General features: G+C 42.2%; 1 protein-coding gene across 9 annotated transcripts in view; it reads right to left on the minus strand.

Annotated features, from left to right (window-relative positions):
* itpr1b (inositol 1,4,5-trisphosphate receptor, type 1b) overlaps positions 1-23,812 on the minus strand; it is a 532,858-nt gene that overhangs the window by 278,351 nt on the left and 230,695 nt on the right. For all 9 annotated transcript variants that reach the window (XM_073072453.1, XM_073072460.1, XM_073072457.1 and 6 more), the window contains exons 31-34: positions 20,495-20,695; positions 18,324-18,575; positions 16,123-16,248; positions 10,851-10,979 (exon numbers count right to left, since the gene is read on the minus strand). In XM_073072453.1, coding sequence (XP_072928554.1) covers positions 10,851-10,979; positions 16,123-16,248; positions 18,324-18,575; positions 20,495-20,695 — 708 coding nt within the window. The remainder of the gene's footprint in view (positions 1-10,850; positions 10,980-16,122; positions 16,249-18,323; positions 18,576-20,494; positions 20,696-23,812) is intronic.

Below are 23,812 nucleotides of genomic sequence, written 5' to 3' on the forward strand. Positions count from 1 at the left end.
TTATAATGTGTATACCCCTTCTCAAAAAGGGTATTCGGAACAAGCTGCAGAATTAGTAGTTGAGGCAGGCACATAAGTGTAGGGTTCTCAGATTATTCACTGTAATGTTAACTACATATATAAAATGGCTTCTCTGTAGCGTTATAATGAAATGGCTTCTGTGCATGTATCTGATGAGGTAATGCTCTGTTTAGTTGAAATGTTTGGGTTATAATTATTGATAACAGAGGAACTATCCAATGGAAGCAATGTTGTTCTATCTGTATGTGTGGGAACCTGGAAGTCAGGGGCTGGCTTTTCGGGAGGAGAACCGGAGAGGAAGGACGTGCTGGACGCGCTCTGGTCGACCACCGAGGTTGGTCCCAGGTGGTGGGTCGAGGGGGTCGGAGAAGATCGAATGGTGACGGAAGGCTTCGATAATTGAGCTCCAACGATTGTGCATGAACTGATTGAACTCTGATAAGCTTTGGCGCCTTTTTCTTTCTTTTTATATTGTATCGCTATTAATTACATTGGTCTAGTAAGATTTATAAAGTGTAATCCTAGTTTGTGCGAGTTTGTTCCAGTGTGCATTACACCACGTCTGCGCAAATGGGAGACACGATCTGGGTGGGTGGACAGCTTTTCCCCTAGACATACACACGCCGTTAGCCCCAAGCGTTACATAAGCAACATTTGAAAGCTCTCTAGATAAGTATATGGATAGGAGGGTTTTAGAAGTTTTTAGGTCAAAAGCTTGCCAATGGGACTAGCATGCTGAGTGACACAAATTGACGTGGACAAGCCGGGCAAAGGGCCTGCTTCCATACTGTATGATCAAAAAGTTTTCCCTCCTCTCCTTCGCCTGAAATGAGATGGAGGACACCTTACTCAGAAGCAGCTCCAGGGAAACCTGCTCTCAGCATCCACCCAGTTAATCCCTCGGAATCTTTTACATTTCCCCAAGATCTCTACTCCAATGAGTTTCGGTTCATTGTTTCTTCAAACGTTAACCCCTCACCTTGAATTAACCTGCAAACTTTTTTCCATATTGCTTCCAAAGCAAGCACATCCATTCTTATATGCAAAGTAAAAGATACTTTTCTGAATATGGTGTCACCAGCCAGTCCCTGTAAAGCTGCAACAAAACTTCTCTACTAGAAGACAACGTAACTTTTACAAGAAAGACCAATATTCCATTCACCTCAGAATCAGATTTAATACCACCGGCATATGTCGTGAAAATTGTTAACTTTGCAGCAGCAGTAGAATGCAATACAAGATTAAAAAATTACAGCAAGAATATATACATATATTAAATAGTTAAATTAAGATTAGTACAAAAAACAGAAATTAAAAAAAAAGTGAGGTAGTGTTCATGGATTCAATGTCCATTTAGGAATCGGATGGCAGGGGGGAAGATGATGTTCCTGAATCCCTGAGTGTGTGCGCCTTCAGGCTTCTGTACCTCCTTCCTGATGGTAACAGTGAGAAGAGGGCAGTTCCTGGGTAGTGGGGGTCTTTGATGATGGAAGCTTTTTGCTGAGACACTGCTCCTTGAAGGTCAAGTCAAGTCAACTTTTATTGTCATTTTGGCCATAACTGCTGGTACAGTGCACAGTAAAAATGAGACGTTTTTCAGGACCATGGTGTTACATGACACAGTACAAAAAAACTAGGCTGAACTACGTAATAAAAAAAACAGAGAAAGTTATACTAGACTACAGAAGGTGTCTTGGATACTACAGATGCTAGCACCCATGATGGAGCTGACTAATTTTACAACTCTGTACAGCTTACTACAATCCTGTGCAGTATCGCCCCCTACTCCCCCCCCACCCCCCCCACCCCCATACCAGATGGTGATGCAGCCAGTCAGAATGCTCTCCACGGTCATGCAGACGTATTCAAGTGTTTTTGGTGAGAAACCAAATCTCCTCAAACTCCTAATGAAATATAGCCACAGTCTTGCCTTCTTTACAGCTGCATCGACATGCCGGGACCAGGTTAAATCCTCAGGGATCTTGATACCCAGGATTTTGAAATTGCTCACTCTCTACACTTCAGATCCCTCTATGAGGATTGGTTTGTGTTCTATTGCCCTATGTACTGCAACATTTTGAGATTTGCCTTTTCCCCAACTTCCTTCCCACACTATATATTCCACTTACCAACTTCTCATTCTCTCATTTTATCCATAACTCTTTGCAGCTCCGGTCACCATCACTACCCCACCTATCTTTTTAGCTCCAGAGCACAGAGTTCCCTTCATACGAGTCAAAAACACTAGAAGTAAATAGCAAGGCCTTGAAGCACTGATCCCTTTAATGTCCCACATGCTTTTGGTCTGCCAATCCAAACATGAGCCTTTATTCATTAACTACACCCTTATTCTGACCAATATATTATCCTCTCCCCCCACAACCTTGTGCAGAAACCCTTCAAGTGGAACCTTCCTGAGTGCCTTCTGATATCCAAATACCCACATCTACAAATTAACTTTACATCTAGTTACATCTCAAAGAAATCTAGTGGATCTGTCAAACACAATTTCTCTTTCTTAAGGCCATGCCCACCTGTTTGTTAGATCTATAATTTTCTAAATGCCCTGCTGCTTCCTTGAAAGAGATGTCACAGATAGATATGCTTGTAAGGAGAGCTTTTGGCTCATTCGCCTTCATAAATCAAAGTACTGAGCGCAGGAGTGGGGATGTTATGTTGAAGCTGAAGAAGAAATTGCTGAGGCCTAATATGGAGTACTTTATGCAGTTTTAGTCACCTACTTATAGGAAAGATATCAATAAGATTAAAGGAGAACAGAGGATTTACAAGGATAATGCCATTACATGGGACCTTGACATAGCCATATAACAATTACAACACAGAAACAGGCCATCTCTGTCCTTCTAGTCCGTGCCGAATGCTTACTCTCACCTAGTCCCACCTACCTGCACTCAGCCCATAACCCTCCATTCCTTTCCTGTCCATATACCAATTCAATTTTACTTTAAATGACAATACCGAACCTGCCTCTACCACTTCTACTGGAAGCTCGTTCCACACAGCTACCACTCTCTGAGTAAAGTTCCCCCTCATGTTACCCCTAAACTTTTGCCCCTTAACTCTCAACTCAAGTCCTCGTTTGAATCTCCGCTACTCTCAATGGAAAAAGCCTATCCACGTCAACTCTATCAATCCCCCTCAATTTTAAATACCTCTATCAAGTCCCCCCTCAACCTTCTACACTCCAAAGAATAAAGACCTAACTTGTTCAACCTTTCTCTGTAACTTAGGTGCTGAAACCCAGGTAACATTCTAGTAAATCTCCTCTGTACTCTCTCTATTTTGTTGACATCTATCCTATAATTCAGTGACCAGAACTGTACACAATACTCCAAATTTGGTCTCACCAATGCCTTGTACAATTTTAACATTACATCCCAACTCCTATACTCAACGCTCTGATTTATAAAGGCCAACATACCAAAAGCTTTCTTCACCACCCTATCCACATGATATTCCACCTTCAGGGAACTATGCATCATTATTCCTGGATCACTCTGTTCTACTGCATTCCTCAATGCCCTACCATTTACCACGTATGTCCTATTTTTGATTATTCCTACCAAAATGTAGCACCTCACCCTTCTCAGCATTAAACTCCATCTGCCAACTTTCAGTCCACTCTTTTGACTGGCCTAAATCTCTCTGCAAGCTTTGAAAACCTACTTCATTATCCACAATGCCATCTATCTTAGTATTATCTGCATACTTACTAATCCAATTTACCACCCCATCATTCAGATCATATAAGTATATGACAACAACATTGGACCCAGTACAGATCCCTGAGGTACACCACTTGTCACCGGCCTCCAACCTGACAAACAGTTATCCACCACCACTCTCTAGCATCTCCCATCCAACCACTGTTAAATCCATTTTACTACTTCAATATTAATACCTAACGATTGAACCTTCCTAACTAACCTTCTGTGTGGAACCTTGTCAAAGGTCTTATTGAAGTCCATATAGACAACATCCACTGCTTTACCCTCATCAACTTTCCTCGTAACCTCTTAAAAAAATTCAATAAGATTTGTCGAACATGACCTTCCACGCACAAATCCCTGTTGACTGCTCTTATGTTGACTATTGGGAAAGGTTGAATACATTTGGACTTCATTCCCTGGAGCGTAGGAGAATGAAGAGAGATTTGTAGGGGTAGCCAAAATTGAGGATTATAGATAGGGTAAATGCGAGCACATGTTTTCCTCTGAGGTTGGGTGAAACTAGAACTAGAGGTCATAGGTAAAAGGTGAAAGGTGAAATGTTTATGAGGTCCCGGGGGGGGGGGGGGGGGGAAAGAGGTGGGAAGCTTTTCCCACTCAGAGGGTGGTGAGAGTGTGGAATGAGCTGCCAACAGAAGTGATGAATGTGGGTTTGATCTCAACACTGAACAGAAATTTGGATAAGTAAATGGATGGGAGGGGTATAGAGAGTTATGGTCCAGGTATGGGTCGATGGGACTAGTCAATGTTTGGCATGGTCTAGATGATTCTATGCTGTAGGTCTCTATGACTACCTCCTTGGTAGGATGTAATCTGTATTCCTAACATTGAATTTATTCTAATCTATTCTAGAAAACAAAACAAGTGTTTAGGATACAGCTCATTCAGTCACTTAACTAAGCTGTTTCTTTCCTTCATCAGGTGCAATGCATAGATAGCAAGTTCAGCATTCCTTTCCTAACCTCTGTTGTTCTCACATAATCACTTACCTGGCAGAGTGACTTTATTCCAGTGAACATAATATCAAGTATGTTCTGAACAGGATCACACAAAAGGCTATTTATCTATTATCACGCTGCTCCTCACCACTGTCTTTCTGCAAGCATATACCATGATTGCCAAAGGCCATCCTGTTTGGAATCTGCACTGATGTGCAATAGAGCTGCAGTGTGCCAAAAATGCCTTTAAACCTCACTCCAGATTAGGTGCATAACGCATAAAGCTGGCACAGAGAGAATCACTTCAGAAGGATTAAAGTGAAGGTCAAGCATGTTTCCAATACTCTAGTTCAAAACCACACATTCATGTTAATCTTGCAGAGCAGCAAGAAAATTGCACAGATTTATTTTATTTAGAGAGATAGCAATGAGTCCACACCCAAATTACACCCATATGACCAATTAATGTACTAACATGTGTCTTTTGAATGTGGGAGTAAATGGGAACACTCAGAAAAAATCCACGCAGTCATGGGAGAATGCAAAAAGCACCTAAAGGCACTGGTGGGAATTGAACCAGCGTTAAACTAACCACTAGGCCTCCATGCCACCTCAATACTACAATGTCACTCTAACAAGAAGAATTCTGTTACAGAAAGGGAGTTGTGGTGATTTGGAATGGAAGGGCAGTGGAAGATAGCAGAGTCAGAAAGGAATTGGTTTAAATTATTGACAAAGAAGAAAATTGCATGACTGAGGAAAAGGAGTGGAATTCATCAGATGATACAAAGAACAATGGCTAAATGGCCTCCAGCTAGCTTCCTGCAGCAATCTACTGGCACAGACAGGCACAAAGATATCTTTGGCGTGGCAGTCTGAAAGTGAAGTCCAAAGGTCTTGTGGCTTTATATCAAGTAGATTCCTCAAAGCATCCTGTCTGCGGTTACCCCAGTAACCAAGTTAATGAATTATTACAATATAGTTAGTTGCATTTTGCTGCATTTTTGTTATTATTACAGTGACTATGCTTATAAGTTATTTCATTGGATATTCAAAACATGCTTTCCAGCCAGAGATCAGTTCAGATTGGCACCAACATCTCCTCCACAATCTCCATCAGCACGGGTGCTCCCTGCTCTACTCACTTTACACTTATGACTGTGTTGTTAAGCACAACTCCAATGCCATATTCAAGTTTGCTGACGACACCATTGTCCTTGGCTGAATCAAAGGAGGTGACGAATCAACAAAGAGGAGGGAGACTGAAAATCTGGCTTAGTGTTGTCACAAGATCTTACTCAATGCCGGCAAGACCAAGGAACTGATTTATTGACTACAGCAGGAGGAAACCCGAGATCCGTGAGCCAGTCCTCATCAGGGGATCAATGGTGGAGAGGGTCAGCAACTTTAAATTCTTCGGCATAATCATTTCAGAGCATCTGTCCTGGGCCCAGCATGTAAATGCATGGACGAAGAAAGCATGACAGTGCCTCCCCGTCCTTTGGAGTTTACTTCCTTAGAAGATCCGGCATGACATCTAAAACTGAAAAGCTTATATGGATGCGTGGTGGACAGTATATTGACTGGATGCATCACAACCCGGTATGGGATCACCATTGGCCTTGAACAGAAAATCCTACAAAAAGAGGATACAGCACAGTGCTTCACACGTACACAGAGGCTGTAGCAGGAAAGCAGCATCCATCACCAGGGACCCCGACCCACCCATGTCATACTCTCTTCTTGCTGCTGCCATCAGGAAGATGGTACAGGAGCCTCAGGACTTGCACTACCAGGAACAGTTACTACCCCTCAACCATCATGCTCTTGAATATAACTTCACTTGCCCCATCACTGAAATGTTCCCACAACCTATGGACTCACTTTCAAGGATTCATGTTCTCAATATCTATTGCTTATTTATTTTTAATTATTTCTTTTCTTTCTGTATTTGCACAGTATGTCATCTTTTGCACACTGGTTGTCCGCCTGGTTGGTGGCATCTTTCATTGATTCTATTATGGTTATTGGAGTTACTGAGTATGCCTGTAAGAAAATGAACTCAAGGGTATATATGTTGACATACATGCACTTTGATAATAAATTTACTTTGAACAAGCTCCTCAAAGTATTGGAGTAGCACTGCAAATACTGTACCACAATATTCTCTCAATCAACTGCCAGGATTAGTGAAATAATGGCAATGCTCTCTCTCAGCTCAATAGCAAGCAACAAGACCCCAATCACACTCAATCATTGCTAAGTGAAGACCACATCACTGGCCCTCAGCACAGATTCCTGAAAAAGACCCTCTACTCTGAGCTCAGACATAGCAAAGTAAATAGGTCAAAGATTTTCCTTTTTGAGATGATCCTCAAATCCAGCTCAAAAAAGTGTAATTTTCATCAACTTGGCCCCTCCCAACCAAATTCCTGAGACTTCTTGGTCTCAAGACAGTGAAGGTAGAGAAGCAGTGAAAAAGAGCCTAGGAAACCTTCTGTCTCTTCAAAACAATCAAACTCGAAATAATTGGAAGGAAGAATGGTCTGGGCCTGAAATGTCAACTATCTATTCATTTTCATAGATGTGTCTGATCTGCTGAGTTCCTTCAGCATGTGTGTTGATTTGGATTGCAGCATCTGCAAACAAGTGAACCAACCTCAATCCCTTTCCCAGGCACAACGCTCACATTGAGGCTTTAGTTGCACAGTCAATAGATCATATCACTTGCCAGACTCCTGGAGCAGAAGCTCAAGTCCAAGCTCAGCCCTAGGCACAGGCTACCAGGTGGACAGAGGAAAATTTTCAAGGATATGTTTGAAGCCTCCTTGAGTCAATTCACCGACTCCTTGGAATCTCTGGCCCTTGGCCTCTTTGTGGAAAAGAAACATTTAGAACATAAAAAAAGAGAACAGCACAGGCCCTTTGGCCCACAATGTTGTGCCAGCTATGCAACCTACTCTAAAATCAATCTAACACTTACTTCTCCCATAGCCCTCCATTTTTTAATGATCCATGTGTCTGTCTAATTTTGGAGAAGCAGCATCAGTCATGGGTAGTTCAGAAAATCAGATAGTAAGTCACTTGAGATGCCAAGGGACTGTCTGAGAAAAGAGAAATGCACCCAAAACCCTCCCTCTATAATTAGATCCTTTGCTTGACTTCCTCATTAGAAGATCACAGTGGATTGGAAATAACATTCCTCTCCACTGACAATCAACATTGGTGCACCTTAAGGATGGCTGCTTAGCCCACTGCTCTACACTTCATTCATGACTATAGGGCTAGGCACAGTTCAAGCACCATCTATAAATTTGCTGATGACACAACTGTTGGCAGAATGTTAAATGGTGACCAGGAGGCGAACAAGAATGAGATAAATCAGCTGGCTGACTGGTATCAGAACAACCACCTCCCACTCAACAGCACTAAGACCAAGGAACTGATTGTGGACTTCAGGAAGGGGAAGTCAAGAGAACACACACCCGTCCTCATTGAGGGCTCAGCAATTGAAAGAGTGAGCAGATCCAAGTTGGAGGGTGTCAACTTCTCTGAAGATCTATCTGGGCCCAATACTTTGATACAATTTCAAAGGCAGCCAGTGGCTATATTTCATTAGGAGTTTGACAAGATTTGGCATGCCAGCAAAGACTTCAACAAATTTCAACAGATGTACAGAGGCGAGCATTCTAACTGGCTGAATCACCGTCTCGTGTGGAGGGGCCACTGCACAGGATCGGCAACAGCTGCAGATTCAGCCAGCTCCATCATGGGCACCATCCCCCGGTATCAAGGACATCTTCAAAAGTCGATGCCTCAAAAGGGCAACAACCATCATTAAGTACCCACATCACCCAACGCATGCTCTCTTAATGCTGCCAGAGAGTAGGTATAGATTCCTGAAGAGATATTCTCAACATTTTAGACCATAAGATATAGGAGCAGAATTAGCCCATTTGGCCCATCGAGTCTGCTCTGCCATTTCATCATGGCTGATCCATTTTTCCTCTCAGCCCCAATCTCCTGCCTTCTCCTCGTATCCCTCCATGCCCTAACCTATCAAGAATCTATCAACTTCTGCCCTAAAAATACATGAAGACTTGGCCTCCACAGCTGCCTATGGCAATAAATTCCACAGATTCACCACTGTCTGGCTAAAGAAATCCCTCATCTCTGTTCTAAAAGGACACCCCTCTATTCTGAGGCTGTGTCCTCTGGACTTAGACTCTCCCACCATAGGAAACATCTTCCCCACATTCACCCTATCAAGGCCTTTCACCAGTTGATGTTTCAATGAGGTCACCCCTCATTCTTCTGAACTCTAGTGAATCCAGGCCCAGAGCCATCAAACACTCTTCATATAACAAGCTGTTCAATTTTAGGAACAGCTTCTTTCCCTCCATTCTGAATGGTCAACGAACCCTTGAACACTATCTTTGTATTTTACCCTCTCATTTTGCACTACCTATTAATTTATTTATATATACTTATTGTAAAAACTGTGAATTATTAGTATGTATTGCAATGTACTGCTGCCACAAACCAACAAATTTCACGATTTACGTCAGTGATTTAAAACCCGATTATTATTCCAATTCTGAAACAATCAAGCACAGGGTGTCTAATTAGGGTCACACTAAGACGTTTCTCAACCATCATGAACTGCATTAACTTTATCCTCAGTAAGTGTGCTTGCCCTACAAGTTACCTCCTGCAATGAATGGTTGACCTGCCCTGGATCCACTTTCCCCAAAATGAAATAACATGAAATTCTGTCAATTTAATTCTTAAGGGATTTAATTCACCAAATATAGGGCAAGCTACCATAGGCAATGGAGCCCAGATATGGCATTACACAATTTCATAGCCGATGAAGATCTGGCTAATATAGAAGATTTTAATAGAGTACGTTTGAAAATAAGTGATTTATAGAATCCAACATTCATTCCATTTTGCCGATAGGTAGGAATTATTTTGAGGGCTTTGAAAGTATAAACAAACAAACTTTATTACTAACAACAACACACACACAAAATGCTGGTGGAACATTTGTGTGTGTTGTTGTTTGAATTTCCAGCATCTGCAGATTTCCTCGTGCTTAAACTTTATTACTAATGCATTTTGGGGGGAAAAAAGCTTAGAATTGCACTAATAAGCAACTCCTATATGTTATGCAAATCTCAGTGACGTACCTCCTCCTTTCATACCTTATAAAACAGTGAAATCTGATTCCTGACTGTGGTAGTCTGGCAGACTGACCACTACCTTGCTGAGGTTAGACAACAACTCTCAGACACTTCCCTTCACTCAAATCATGAATAGGACCCTACTAAGAAGTATTAGGCCATTGTCTCCTGCACCATCACCTGCTTCATTGCCTCTCCCATCCACTGCGATCAACCCTGGCTTCCATACCACACAATGTTCATTTCTACTTCCTACCCAGGATCCACAAAACTGACTGCTGCGTTAGGTCCATCGTTTCTGTACGGTCCTGACCTACTGAACTCTTGTCCGCATGCCTGGCTTGCTGAATTCCTCCAGTATTTTGTGTGCAACTCAGAACCTGAACTTGCAGATCAAAGACAAATAAAAATATAAAAATAAACTGTGGTTCTTTCTGTAATATGTAGGTGGCTTTCTGTTTTAGACTTCTGTTAACTGGGAGTGGGAAGCACTTCAACAGATACCATGCTTCCTTCAAAAGGCTTCCAAAAGCCTGCGGTGAATTACATTTCCAGACAACAGTGCAACTTAGCCTTTACCTTGAACCTTAAGCAAGAACGCAGTGGGTCAGCTTTTCCACCACCCCCACAGCTGAACTTTCATTCAACGTAGCTACTGAAAACTTAATATAGCAGCCTAATGCTGCACCCCAACACAATTACGTAGCATAGGAGCACTAATCTTAAAGGAGTGATCAACCGTAAGAGAAAGGCAAAAAGTCCATTTCTGGGCAGAAAATAACGTCACATAGTTGCAAGGAATTTGTCAAGTTTTTTCTCCATTTTATCAGGTGGCATCTTTTTCTTTTGCAATTCAACTTTTACACATTTTACTACACCGAGCATGTCTGGGAGAAGAAAATGGAGAAAGTCATCCTGTGACACACATAACAATCTGGATTGATGGCATGCTCTACCTGCAAACTTGTGCTTTGGTCAGAGAAGGGAGAGCTGAAGAAAGTGGTGACGATGCTCATGACCGTTTCAGTCACGTATCTCTCCAGGACATTGTCAGCATGCTTCCGGTCAGTGGTATTGTTGCACACCTGAAAGACAAGAATCTGGATGTCAGCTTCTTACTAAGACTGCCACATCTTGTATTCATAATTAAAAGAAAGAATTTGCAATTTGGAAAGGACAAGGCATTTATTTGGGAAAGTTGACTGAGGGCAGGGAGGAAGTGCTTGGTGGGGAGTGCTTGTTACAGTGCTGTTATCAGTCTGATCTCAAACAGTTTCTTCAGTTCCAGGTATCAAGCATCCGCTTAGATAAAAAGCCATCTCTAACTTCATTTTATTCTCTCCACACTTTCAGTACTTACCCAAGATTCTAACACTCACTTTGGGCAATTTACAATAATCAATTAATTTATCAATCCACATGTCTTTAGGGTGTGGGAGGAAACCAGAGCACCTGATGGAGACCCACATGATCATAGGGAGAATACGCAAACTCAACACCAGCAGGGTCTGCAATGAACCCAGTTCACTGGAACTTCAAAGCAGTGGCCTGCTGCACAGTGATGTAGTGGATAGTATGATTGTTCTAACAGCACCAGCCTTTCAGTTTGGGGTTCGATTCCTGCTGCCATCCGTAAGAAGTTTATCCAATCTCCCTGTGACTTTTTGTTTCCTCCGGGTGCTCCAGCTTCCTCCCACATTACAAGGATCTACGGTCTGGGTCAGTGAGCTGTGGGCAACTTATGCTGGTGCTGGAAACGTGGTGACACATGCAGGCTGCCCAGCACAATTCGTGATTTGATTTGATTTGACATAAACAACACATTTTGCTGTATGGTTCGATTTAGATGTGTCAAATAAAGCTAATTTTTAATCTCTAATTTAATTATTGTGCCACTGTGCCATCTATTTAATCCTTTTAATACAAACTGTTTTTTGCCTTTTATAACATCAATCAGTTCAATTCTTATGATCAGTAAAACACTCTTCACTTTCAGTTATGCTATCAATACACACAACCCATCTGAATTACTTAGCTTCTTTATTAATTCAAAATGTTCTTCCTACAAGAATTTGGATGCTTTTTAATTAAAATTTGCACTCATTAGTCTATAATTTTCCAGGTACTGAGTAGGAGGGAAAAAGCCATTGGACACCGACAGGTTAGCAGAAATAGGAAGGAAAAAGATGAGCAGTTTCAAGCTCCTGGATATCAACATCACAAGAGGAGTCATTCTGGCCCAACACATCGAGGCAATCAGGAAGAAGGCACACCAGAGGTTATACTACAGTAGGAGTCTGAGTAGATTTAGTACATCAAAGTCTCTTGCAAATTTCTATAGATTAAGGTGGAGAGCATTCTGACTGGTTACACTGCAGCCTAGAATAGAGGCTCTGATGCACAGGATCGCAAAAAGCTTGTAAATGGTTATAGATGCAGCCAGCTCCATCACGGGCACAACCAACCCTAACATCAACATCATCTTTAAGAGGCAGGTGCTGAAGAAGGCAACACCCACCACCAAGGACTCATACCATCCAGGACATGCCCTTGTCTCATTACTACCAACATGGAGGTGGAACCAGAGCCTGAATACACACACTCAATGATTTAGAAAATAACGCCCCCTCTATCATTAGATTCTGGACAGTCCAGAACACTATCCCATTTTTGTTTCCCACCCCCTCCCCCAACAATTTATTTTCTAATTTATATTAATCCTACATCTTTGCATTACAATGCTGCTGTAAAACAAAAAAAATTATCTCATTTCAGGCGGGGTTAATAATCCTGATTCCAATTCTATTTCTATTTCTAGAAAATTCCTTTTGCAGTAACTGAACATCAGCTGTGAAATAAAAGATATTAAAAGGAGCTGTTGGTGACATCTAATGCTTGCTGGCACTTTCCAAGTGAGTGAGGAGCTAACAATGCTGATTGAGAGCATTAATAAATCTACACAAATCTGGAAATCAGAGCCCAAGGGTAACCTGAGAAATAGGTAATAAAGTTACTAAGTTCATTGGACGACATCCTCAAAGCAACTTAGCAACAAGGAAGAGATGTCTAAAAGATGGGCACAAAATCCCATGTCCGCTTCCTCACTGTGTGCGATCTCCAAAGGGCACCAACTACAATTGGTTTTGTCAAGATTGCCAGGAGTGAGGGGTGTTAAACAGCCAATGGTTTCTTAATTAATGCTGGAATGCCAGGTTCCAAGCACAGCACAACATCATGACAACCCAATATAAACAAATATGAAAACACAGAAATAGGAGCTTCAGTAGGCCACTCAGCCCCACAAGCTTATCCTGACTCTTAATATGATTGTGGGTGATTGACATTAAACCTCATCGCATTTTCTTTGCCACTTCCCACAGCCCACAATTTGCTGAGATTTTTTAAAAACATCTCAATAACATGACCTCCACAACTTTCAGAATTCTAGGGTTTCACCACCACCCAGGAAAGTGGGTTCCCAGACATCTTATTTTTAAATGGTTAGCCCAAAATCTAGTAACTGTCCAATTGATCGAGATTTTCCCCACTTGTGGAAACATCTGAACATTGACACTGCTGTGCTTCAGACCAATTCAAATAGTTGGCACTTTAATTTTAAAAGCACCTTGAAGATAGGATACCGACAAAAGCTGAGTTTAATGGCTCCTAGAACTTCAGGATCCACAATAATATAGGTACAATTTTGTACCCATGTGCTGCTAGACCAGAAATCCGCAGATATGGGCCAAAAATGAGGTCAGGAGCCCTGAGCCTGAAAACCTCTGCGAGTCTGCTGGGGAAAATCGAAGGCCCAGTGTCAGTGAGTCTGAGTCTGCTGAAGGCTGGAGGCCAAAGATGGCCTATCTTGGGATTGCAGAACCATGTATGTAATCAGATGGGTCGGGCAGGAGATAGGATAGAGGCTGTTGTTCTCTTTGTGGCTCTGCTGCTCACTGTGGGCTCGCCAAGTTGGCGCCGGAATGTGTGGTGCCACTTGCAGGCTCACCACAGCACATCCTTCAGTGTTTTGGCTGTTAATGCAAATGACACATTTCATTGTATGTTTTGATGTACACATGATAACTAAATTTGAATCCTGAAGATATGGATGGTTTTTAAATCACATCTTGAGAAGTTGAAGTCAGTGAGAATGAAAAGCTGAAATTGGTGAGGCCATCATGAAGCTGTTTAGATGGTCATCAATACCATTTGGTCACAAATATCATTCATTTTTAAGAATGCCTGCTCTAGTAGGAGAAACCATTAACAATCAAGAATAAACTACATAACCTGTGCTTAACACAACTAGATTGTGCTATTTACATGAGTAGCAAGAGAAAGGGCTAATATCAGACTCCTGCGTCATAACAATGGGTTAAATTCTGACTGAATCAAACAAGTCATTCACATGCATTATGCAGAAAATAAGCACGGGCATCATCAAGGACTACTATGGACTGGTCCTTTTATACAACTACCACGCTAGAAACAGCTTCAGGCTTAATCGTACGTGCTTCCAAATTCACACAATAACTAGCACAGGAGAGCACTTGAAGCTTCACAGATTAAAAAAACAGGAGGAATTTGCAAGAGTAACAGCATCATGAACATGTTACCACCTCTTTGGACAGTTAAAATCATAGCAAAGGAGGAAGTTAGTATAGGATTTGGATCTTTCCTCTGTCGCTTTTAGGTGATGCAGTTTGGGACATTTGAAGAAAGGTAGACAGATACGAAGTAGAAATAAAGGGCTTGTTACGTGGCTGAATACATGGACAAAAGTGGCTCACATACAGCACACAGAGATAGAAACAAAAGGACAACATAAATACTCAGCAGGTAGTACAGCACCTGTGGAGACAGAACGTCAATGGTCATTCCACATCATCTCTGATTCTCTCTTCAGATCCTGCCTGCCCTGCTGAGTACCTCAGCATTTTCTACTTGGGTTTTAAGATTCCCAGCAACTGGGGTTTCCTCCTTTTGCATCAACAATTACCGTACATAATTCAGCTTGGCAAAACAACTAGACTCCATGTTACATATTGTTGCAATGTTGAATCCAGTACAGGACTCACAGATCATCCACTGAGACACCATGCCTAACATGAGCACTTCTGGACACTAACACCCTATTCAAGTGCATAAGTGTATTCTTGTACGAGGAAAAAATGGGAGTTGAATTGTTGTAATAGTCAATGAGAAGACATTAATTTGTTGTTGCATCAAGGGTGGATAACATTAAAACAAATATATCAGTCCAAGCACTGGCTAAAGAGTAACTATATGTCTCCCTCACGTGCAGCATCAAAAGGGATTGATTCCACTCATCCAGGGTCAATCATTCTAAATGGTTGCCTGCATGATGCCTACTAGGATAGGAGTTAACTGATTCTTCACCAGGATACATGTGCCTGTTGCTGAAAAGCTACCAACATGATAGGAAGCAGCAAGGTTTGTTGAAATATTTATCTCCACTGCAAATAGCGGGAAGTGTCATGTCAAAGAGCACAGACTTAATATTAAATGTGCTTATTAAGTGTGGCTGAAGATGACAGTTCAACTCCTCCCTGAAACCTACTCCCCACCAACCACAGTCTATACAGGACACTCCCAGGTGGCTCTCATATCGAGCAACTACTGTATCAATGTCAATTGATAAAGCCACCCAGGGATCAAGGAAAGGTAATTTCCTAAAATATTATGCTAAATGCTGGTCACACACACAAAATGCAGGAGGAATTCAGCAAGCCAGGCAGCACCTATGGAAAAAAATGAGTATAGTCGACGGTCTGAAATGCCAACTGTACTTTTTTGCATAAATGCTGCCTGACCTGCTGAATTCCTCCATCATTTTGGGTGTGTTACTCAGACTTCCCACATCTGTAGATTTTCTCCTTTGTGATTGGATGCTAAATGCTGCCTGTGCTTCCTTCTTATCATGCAAACAGGTTAACATGGCACCCCCTTTTTAAGGCTTTTGTGGCATCTGCAAAGAGAAGCATCTCATTAGATCACTTTATTGTGGTGATGAAATGAAATTTTGTGTTTCCAATTTAACTGCAAGTGCTATGAGCTAAAGAAACACAATTCTACTTAACTTTTCAATGAACTAAGACACAAATCTGAGCAAGATGGTGTTATTGGCTGGCTGATCATCTCCTGCTCCCAAGGGGCAAGTCACTCAAAACACAGGGCACACAATTCATGGCAAGCACAGACACTTACCCTACAAATGTCCACAAGGAAGTTCTCAAAAAGCTTCCACATATGATTACTGGTATAAATCTCCTTCATCTCCACCTCTGTGTCCACGTAGCAGTGATTGAGAAAGTTAATGTAGGCAATTTTCACCTAGAAAAAGAAACAAATTATTGGCATGTGCTATCTCAGAGTATGCAGAGAGTTCTGGGGAAAGAGGGTTTGGAAATTGACATCAAATTGCTCAGGTTCATAAATAAGTCGGTGGGATACAAAATGGATGCTTCCAGACCTACAGGGAAAGGTCTCAAGCTAGTTGACAGGGCACGATCAGTTACAGCACCCAATGTCTTTGGCAGAAAACAGTGGTGTTTAAAAGCTTAAGAACTTTTGATCGCAACAGGAAGATGGCAGGAATATTATTTCACAATAAGGCACAACAGTTCCTATCAGTGCAACACACACAAAATGCTGGAGAAACTTGGCAGGTCAGGCAGCATCTATGGAGAGGAACAAATGGTCAACATTTTGGGCAAAATTCTTCATCAGGGCTGGAAAGGAAGGGGAATAATTCCAGAATAAAGTGATGGGGAGGGGGAGGGAAAGGAGTTCAAGCTAGAAGGTGAGAGGAGAAGCTAGGTGGGTGGGTAAGGCAAAGGGCTGGAGAAGAAGGAATCTGATAGGAGAGTGAACGATAGGAGAAAGTGAAGGAGGAGGGGCACAAGGGGGAGGTGATAGGCAGGTGAGGAGAAAAGAGGTAAGAGTGTGGCCAGAGTGGGGAATGGAAGAGGGAAGGTGGAGGAGAGAGAAAGAAATTGCAGACATTGGAGACATCAACATTCATGCCATCAGACTGCAGGCTACACAAATGGAATATGAAGTTTTTACTCCTCCAACTCCTCCTCCAAGATCCGTCTCATCGTGGTAGTAGAGGAGGCCATGGACTGACATGTCAGAATGAGAATGTAGAAATCTACAGTACATCACAGGCTCGGCCCACAACGTTGTGCTGACCATGTAACCTACTCCAGAAGCTGCCTAGAATTTCCCTACCACATAGCCCTCGATTTTTCTAAGCTCCATGACCCTATTGTATCCGCCTCCACCACTGTCACTGGGAGTGCATTCCACACACCCACCACTCTCTGCGTATGAGAATGGAGAATGGAATTAAAATGCTTGTCCAAGGGGTAATCCTGCTTTTTGCTGTTGGAGAGGTCGTGTTGTAAGGTTTCTATCAATACTTGTATAGTTTATCAATAACCTGTTAAAGGAATTCTTCACCCAACCAGAATATCCATTCAGTAACGAGCAGATGGCCTGGCTTAGCACCTGCAACAGGAATGGCTGCTTCTAAGAATGCAACCTTTAAAGTGTTATCCATCAGCAAAAATATCAACATTCTAATTTTGACCAAAAATGTTTTACTCCTTTTACCAAGTCATCAGAAGCAGCAACTGAAGCAAATGTAGCTGTTTAAAAAAGTTACTCTTAAAGAAAACTTTGCTTTTTCTGCCAATCACACTCCCTCTGTGTCACTGTATTTACAAGCATCATGTATCCAAAGAATAAACTAATTATTGTTCTTTTGTCACACTAGAATGAAAACAATATTAACATTTTTAATCAATGGACTTATCACCCCACCCCCGTCATGCAAATCAGCTCATTTTCAGAGTAACCATGGAGGCTTCTCAAACATTGTTGACTTCATTTGAAGCAGACATAACCATCACTTCCACGTCTCCAGCCTAAAGGTGACTGCACAGTTATAATAGACGTTAGGAGCAGGAATAAAGAGAATTCAGACCATTATTGGTGCCACACAATCCTATCAACTTGTGTTGTTTGCAAATTGGATCTTAAAAGTAGCAGATCAAATCCAAAAATCTATAGAATATAGATTAGAAGAACAGGAAAGGCACAATTGGGTGAATTGGCAGCATTAAATAGCCCCTAGTGTCAGTGGATGGTAGGAGAATTAGGGTAGAGTTAATAAGCTGCAAGAAAGCAAATTGCAGGGAAATAAATGCAAGATACTGGAGCAGATTTGAGTGCCAGTGCAGACCCCAGTGAGCTGAATTAGAAATCAGCAGGAAAAGTTAGACAATATTGGATGGGAGTGGATCAAGTAAATTAGAAGGATTACATAATTCCAGATATCAAAGATCATGTACCATGTATCGAATCAACACCAGAGGGCTGAGAACCATGGATGGTCCACTCACCTCAGGTATGCAGTCTTCGTGGGTCGACACTCTGACAATGTCGTCCAATGGTAAAAGAGAGTTGCATTTTATCTCTGTGTAGACGTTTTTGCCCTCGGTGCAGACTGCCAGCAGCTCCACCAAGTGGATGTGGTACATGAGAGGGCTGTTCTCATCCATCCGGTCCCGCTCAGACCGCATCATTTGTACCAAAGTCTGGAAGGAAGCTCGGTCGTTGTAGAAAATCAGAACATCTTCACCAGCGTTCACCAGCTGCCAACAAACAATGGTTACAAAACAGTTCAGCAATATGATTGTATTGGAAAACAATGAACACTGACTAACAAAACTGGACAATAGACCTGCAGAAATTGACTACTTGACTAAACTGGTGAAATGAACATCTTTTCTGCTTTCAAGGCCATTAGACCATCACATATAGGAGCAGAAATAGGCCACTTGGCCTACTGAGTCTGCTCCGCCATTTCATCATGGCCGATCCATTTCCCTCTCAGCTCCAACCTCTTTCCTCTTCCCTGTATCCCTTCATGCCCTGACTGATCAAGAATCTATCAACCTCTGCCTCAAATATAAAGACTTGGCCTCCAAAGCCACCTGTGGCAATGAATTCTATAGATTCACCACTCTCTGGCTAAAGAAACTCCTCCTCATCTCTGTTTTAAAACAGACACCATTTTATTCTGAGGCTGTGTCCTCTGGGCTTAGACTCCCCCACCATAGGAAACATCCTCTCCATATCCACTCTATAGAGGACTTTTGACATTTGACAGGTTCCAATGAGATCCCCACCTCATTCTTCTGAATTTCAGAGCCATCAAACGCTCCTCATAAAATAAGCTCTTAAATCCCAGAATCATTTTCTTTAACCTGCTTTGAAAACCCTCTCCAATGTCAGCACATCCTTTCTTAGATAAGGGACACAGACTCCAAGTGAGGCCTCAGTGCCTTCTAAAGCAACATTACATTCTTGCTTTTATTTTCTAGTCCTCTCGAAATGAATGTCAACATAGAAAATAGGTGCAGGAGTAGGCCATTCAGCCCTTCGAGCCTGCACCGCCATTCAGTATGATCATCCAACTCAGAACCCTGTACCTGCCCTCTCTCCATACCCCCGATCCCTTTAGCCACAAGGGCCATATCTAACTTCCTCTTAAATATAGCCAATGAACCAGCCTCAACTGTTTCCCGTGGCAGAGAATTCCACAGATTCACCATGCATTACCTCTCCTCAGTCCATGGAGGTTGCAATTGGTACAGCAGCAATTGGTTAGAGTAATTTTAGCTGCACTTGGTGACTGTTACATCCTGCTTGAAAGTGGCCCATGCTGACATCCAGTGGACAGGTTGTACCAGTCACCAGCTGCAAGATATTTATTTCAAGACATTTGAATGAACAGTCAACCAAAACATTTTCTTCAAATATAGCAAGAATGTCATTGTTTTAATATATTTTCTCTTGCTTACTTGCTTCTGAAGCCATATTTCATTAGTTGCTGAGAAAAGATAGGAATTGAAGCTGCTCCAACAACAGCCAATTGAGGACATGCAGCAACTTCCTTGCTAAGAGGACCAAGACTTGCAGCTCAGGGGAGAAGAGAACTCCATGTACAGAGTGCACTGGGTACTTTGTAAAGAGCACAGGAAGCCACTCAGGCCTTCATGCCAGTTCCCTGAAAGCTGTATTCAATTGTCTCCACATTCTGCTCTTTCCAGGCAGACAACTCCCTCCTCGACCACCCCCTCCACCAAATCACCACTTCCAGTTCCCTTTTAATAAATTATTTCTGAATCACCCCATCATCTTGTCAGGCAGTGTTCAGATCATAGCAATTTGTTGTACTATAAAACAGTCCCATCATCCACTCTGAACCCTCTCCTGACCCCTTTACCAATTATTGCAAATCTTCCCTTGGAGCTCAAACTCCCATTTTGTCTGTCTCAGCACACATTTATGTCCTTGCTAATTTGCCTTTTCCCACCAAAGACTGGACAATTGTATTTTAACGTCTCTGGACAGAAACTTTCCTCATATACCTTGCTGACCCCTTTATTAGGCAACATACATTTCTTGAGACTTGATTGACAGGGCTGAGGAGTCTGGGGGTTAATGTCTGCATTGCTAAATCATAGACCTGTTGTGTATACCTCAGTATCTGACGGGGAACACATACCTCAGCCATGACCATGTCCTGGCACTTCTTGATAAACTTCCCTTCTGCCTTCACAATGGTTTGGAGGAACTTGAGGTACTGGACATTGCGGCCATGCGTCTCGATACAGTGGACAAAGTGCTGCACCACTCGCTCATTGATCTCACTGCACAGCTGGAAATTGTTCATGAAGATGTGTTGCATGGTCACAGCTTCCAGAATCTGAAACAGCAAGCTTCCACTTAGTGATTCATACTACTAAATAGCAGAAGAACTCCACCGCCTTGGTGCCAAACCCTACCTCCAATCCTTATTCCCAGAGCACAGCTGGCACGGTTAGGTTTACCGATGATACCAAAAGTTTCTGGACATGAATAGAAAAAGTTTAGAGGGATATGGAGCAAATGCGGGTAAATGCGCCAACTCAGGCAGGCAACTTAGTTGGCACAGACAAGTTGGACCACAAGCTCCAAGTCCGCACACAGCAAACATCCACAGAACGATCACCAGACATGCAGTAACCAAACAATGTGCATGAGGAATAAGACCTTTCAGCAGTGCCAATACATTGTTTTTGCATCTTCCAAAGGGGGCCATTTGGGCCTCAATTTAACATCTCTCCTACAGTACACAATCTACACTGGAGTGTCAACTTGGACTTGGGCAAAAGCAACAGCACTACAAATACTCATTGTTTCAGGAACTTGCACGGTGCTTTGGTTTGGGCCACACTGACAGCTAAAATCATCGTTCACAACCGTGCCCATTTCTCACTTTCCTTCTTCGACTGTTGAGGTTGAATTCAATCAGAATACAGTGCAATTAAGCATTCTCATCAATGACCAGTTATTGTGAAAGGCAGACGGAAGCCCGAAAACTGGGGGGACAATGTTGAATTGGATGCCTCACCTCGATTAAAGATCTTTGATCACAGTTCGTTTCAGTCACAACATCAGTTTTGATTAGGGATGACTCAACCAACCACAATTCATCCACTTAGGAAAATCAATGGGACTTTGATCAATCCCACAGGGAAATCATTATGATAGACATTTACCACCTTCTACTGGCAAACAGTATGTTACATTAAAATGTTTGTTTAACTTTACCTTTTCTATGACCTAACTACCGAATAGCCTCTCAGATGCCCCCTTCCAGGGCTGCACTGAGATTCAGGCCATTGGTCCTTCCCCGAAGCATCCATGTTAAATTTCCTTTTTAAAAGATGACAGTGACCAGAATTGGAATCAGATTTAATATCACTGATACCTGTCGTGAAATTTGTTGTTTTGCGGCAACAATATGTACTGATCATGCAGTTCTTAATACCTTCTTAACTTTGCTGACTGTGGCTCAGGCATTAGTGCATGCATCCAGACCTCGTTCTAGATCCACCTCCTCCCATTCTATTCTCGTCTTTCAATATCTATTCCTTTGATAAAGCAGGATTCATTGAGGTGGATATTAAAACAGGAGGGATATGATGGATAGGTTCCCCAGCTGGTGTCTATAGTTGAATGCATAATCCGTTATAATCCACAGCTGTCCCAACATTCTAATATAAGTGAAAATGGAAAATCTTTTAAATTGGACTTGAATGATGTAGAGTGACAGTTCTACATAAACAAGTTTCACTAAGGGCACAAGATGAGAAAATCTGCAGATGCTGGAAATCCGAGCAACACACACACACTCAAAAGATACGAGAGGAGCTCAGCAAGCCAACCAGTATCTATAGTGAAGAGTAAACAGTCGACATTTCAGGCTGTGACCCTTCATTAGGACTGGGGAAAAAAAATGATTGTTCAAAGGGATAAAGGGCTGAAAGGGAAACTGGTAAGAAGGGTAGAAGACCATGGAGAAAGGGAAAGAGGAGGTGACGGGCAAGTAAGGAGTTAAGGTGCAAAAGGGAAACAGGAATGGGAATGGTGAAGGGTGGGCCTGTTCCTGTTTCCCCCTCTCACCTCAACTCCCATTTACTGAACTATTTACTCTTTTCCCTAGATGCTGCCTGGCCTGCTGAGTTCCTCCAGCATTTTGTATGTTGCTTTCACTAAGGGTAGTTACCATAAATTCCGGTGTATAAGCCAAGAATTTGACCCTAAATTTTGGTCCTAAAATTAGGGGGTCAGCTTATACAGAGGGTGCCAACTTTGAAAGAACAAGTACATGGAAGACAGGTTGTATTTATTGGCTGTTTTTGAGTCAAATTCATTCCACTGTCGTCGCTTGAATTCTTTGAATGATTTGTTTAACCTCACATCTAGTGGCTGGAGCACGGAGATCAAACCACCGGGGATGACTGCAATGTCTGTATTTTCAGCTTTCAATGCTGCTTTTGTCTCACCTGACAAGTGCGCTTTGAACATGTCCCGGACAAGTAGCGATTTTTCCTTCCTGAAACCTTCGGGACATCGACGCCACACTTCTTTAACCCACTTCAAGCAACCCGCTTCGTCCATCCAGCAGCGTTCTTGAACGTAAACACCACCACGCAGGAATTTTCTGAGCAATCTCTGTTTTTTGTCTCAACACAAGATCACGTCTATTCATAAATCGCGTGCACCAACTTCGCGTAGCTTTGAAATTTTCACTCGAATCATTTCTCTGGTAACAATATATCCAGACGATCGCTGGTGATTCACTTTTTCTTCCAGTTCTGGCCACTGGTATGTTTTCCCGTCATTTGCACATTTCGTCTTTAGCATTTCCCTCAGCATGTCTTCTGCCTTTCTCCACTCTCTCACTTGTTTCTCGTTTACACTAAACTTCTTAGCAGCCGCAGAATTATTTGTTCCTTTAGCAAAATCAACAACCCTCAGCTTGAAGCCAGCATCATATCGAATTTGTTTTAATCATTTGTACACGGTGGTCACAAACTCAATACTGAGTACACGCACTGATCCCGCTAACCCGTGTTATGTTTTAACGAGATTACGATGGTTTTACGGGGGTTACATTTCAGAGGATTCTTTTCCTTTGGAAACCTAACCCAAAATTTCCCTCCCTGATTTATTTATTAAGAATTCACCTATAACGCTCTACAACGTGTAGTCCTGTTTTCTTAGCAGGTACTGGTTCACAGAATTTCCAGGTTCTGGATCCAGCAAAGCTGAGTACTGGCATGTGAGATCTTATGGGTTTTTCTGGTTAAATCAAAAACCTCTACAAAAGGGGCCGGTTTATGGAAAAGTAACATGAAAAAGTCACTTTTTTAGCCTTGAAAATGGGGGGGGGGGGGGTCGGCTTATACTCCAGGTCGGCTTGTACACTGGAATTTACGGTAACAGGAAAAGGGAAATCAAATGAATTTCAAAATGCACATTTAAAAAAATTAAT

Source organism: Hemitrygon akajei, chromosome 19 (genome assembly GCF_048418815.1).
Source record: "Hemitrygon akajei chromosome 19, sHemAka1.3, whole genome shotgun sequence".
In the NCBI taxonomy this organism is placed as follows: domain Eukaryota; kingdom Metazoa; phylum Chordata; class Chondrichthyes; order Myliobatiformes; family Dasyatidae; genus Hemitrygon; species Hemitrygon akajei.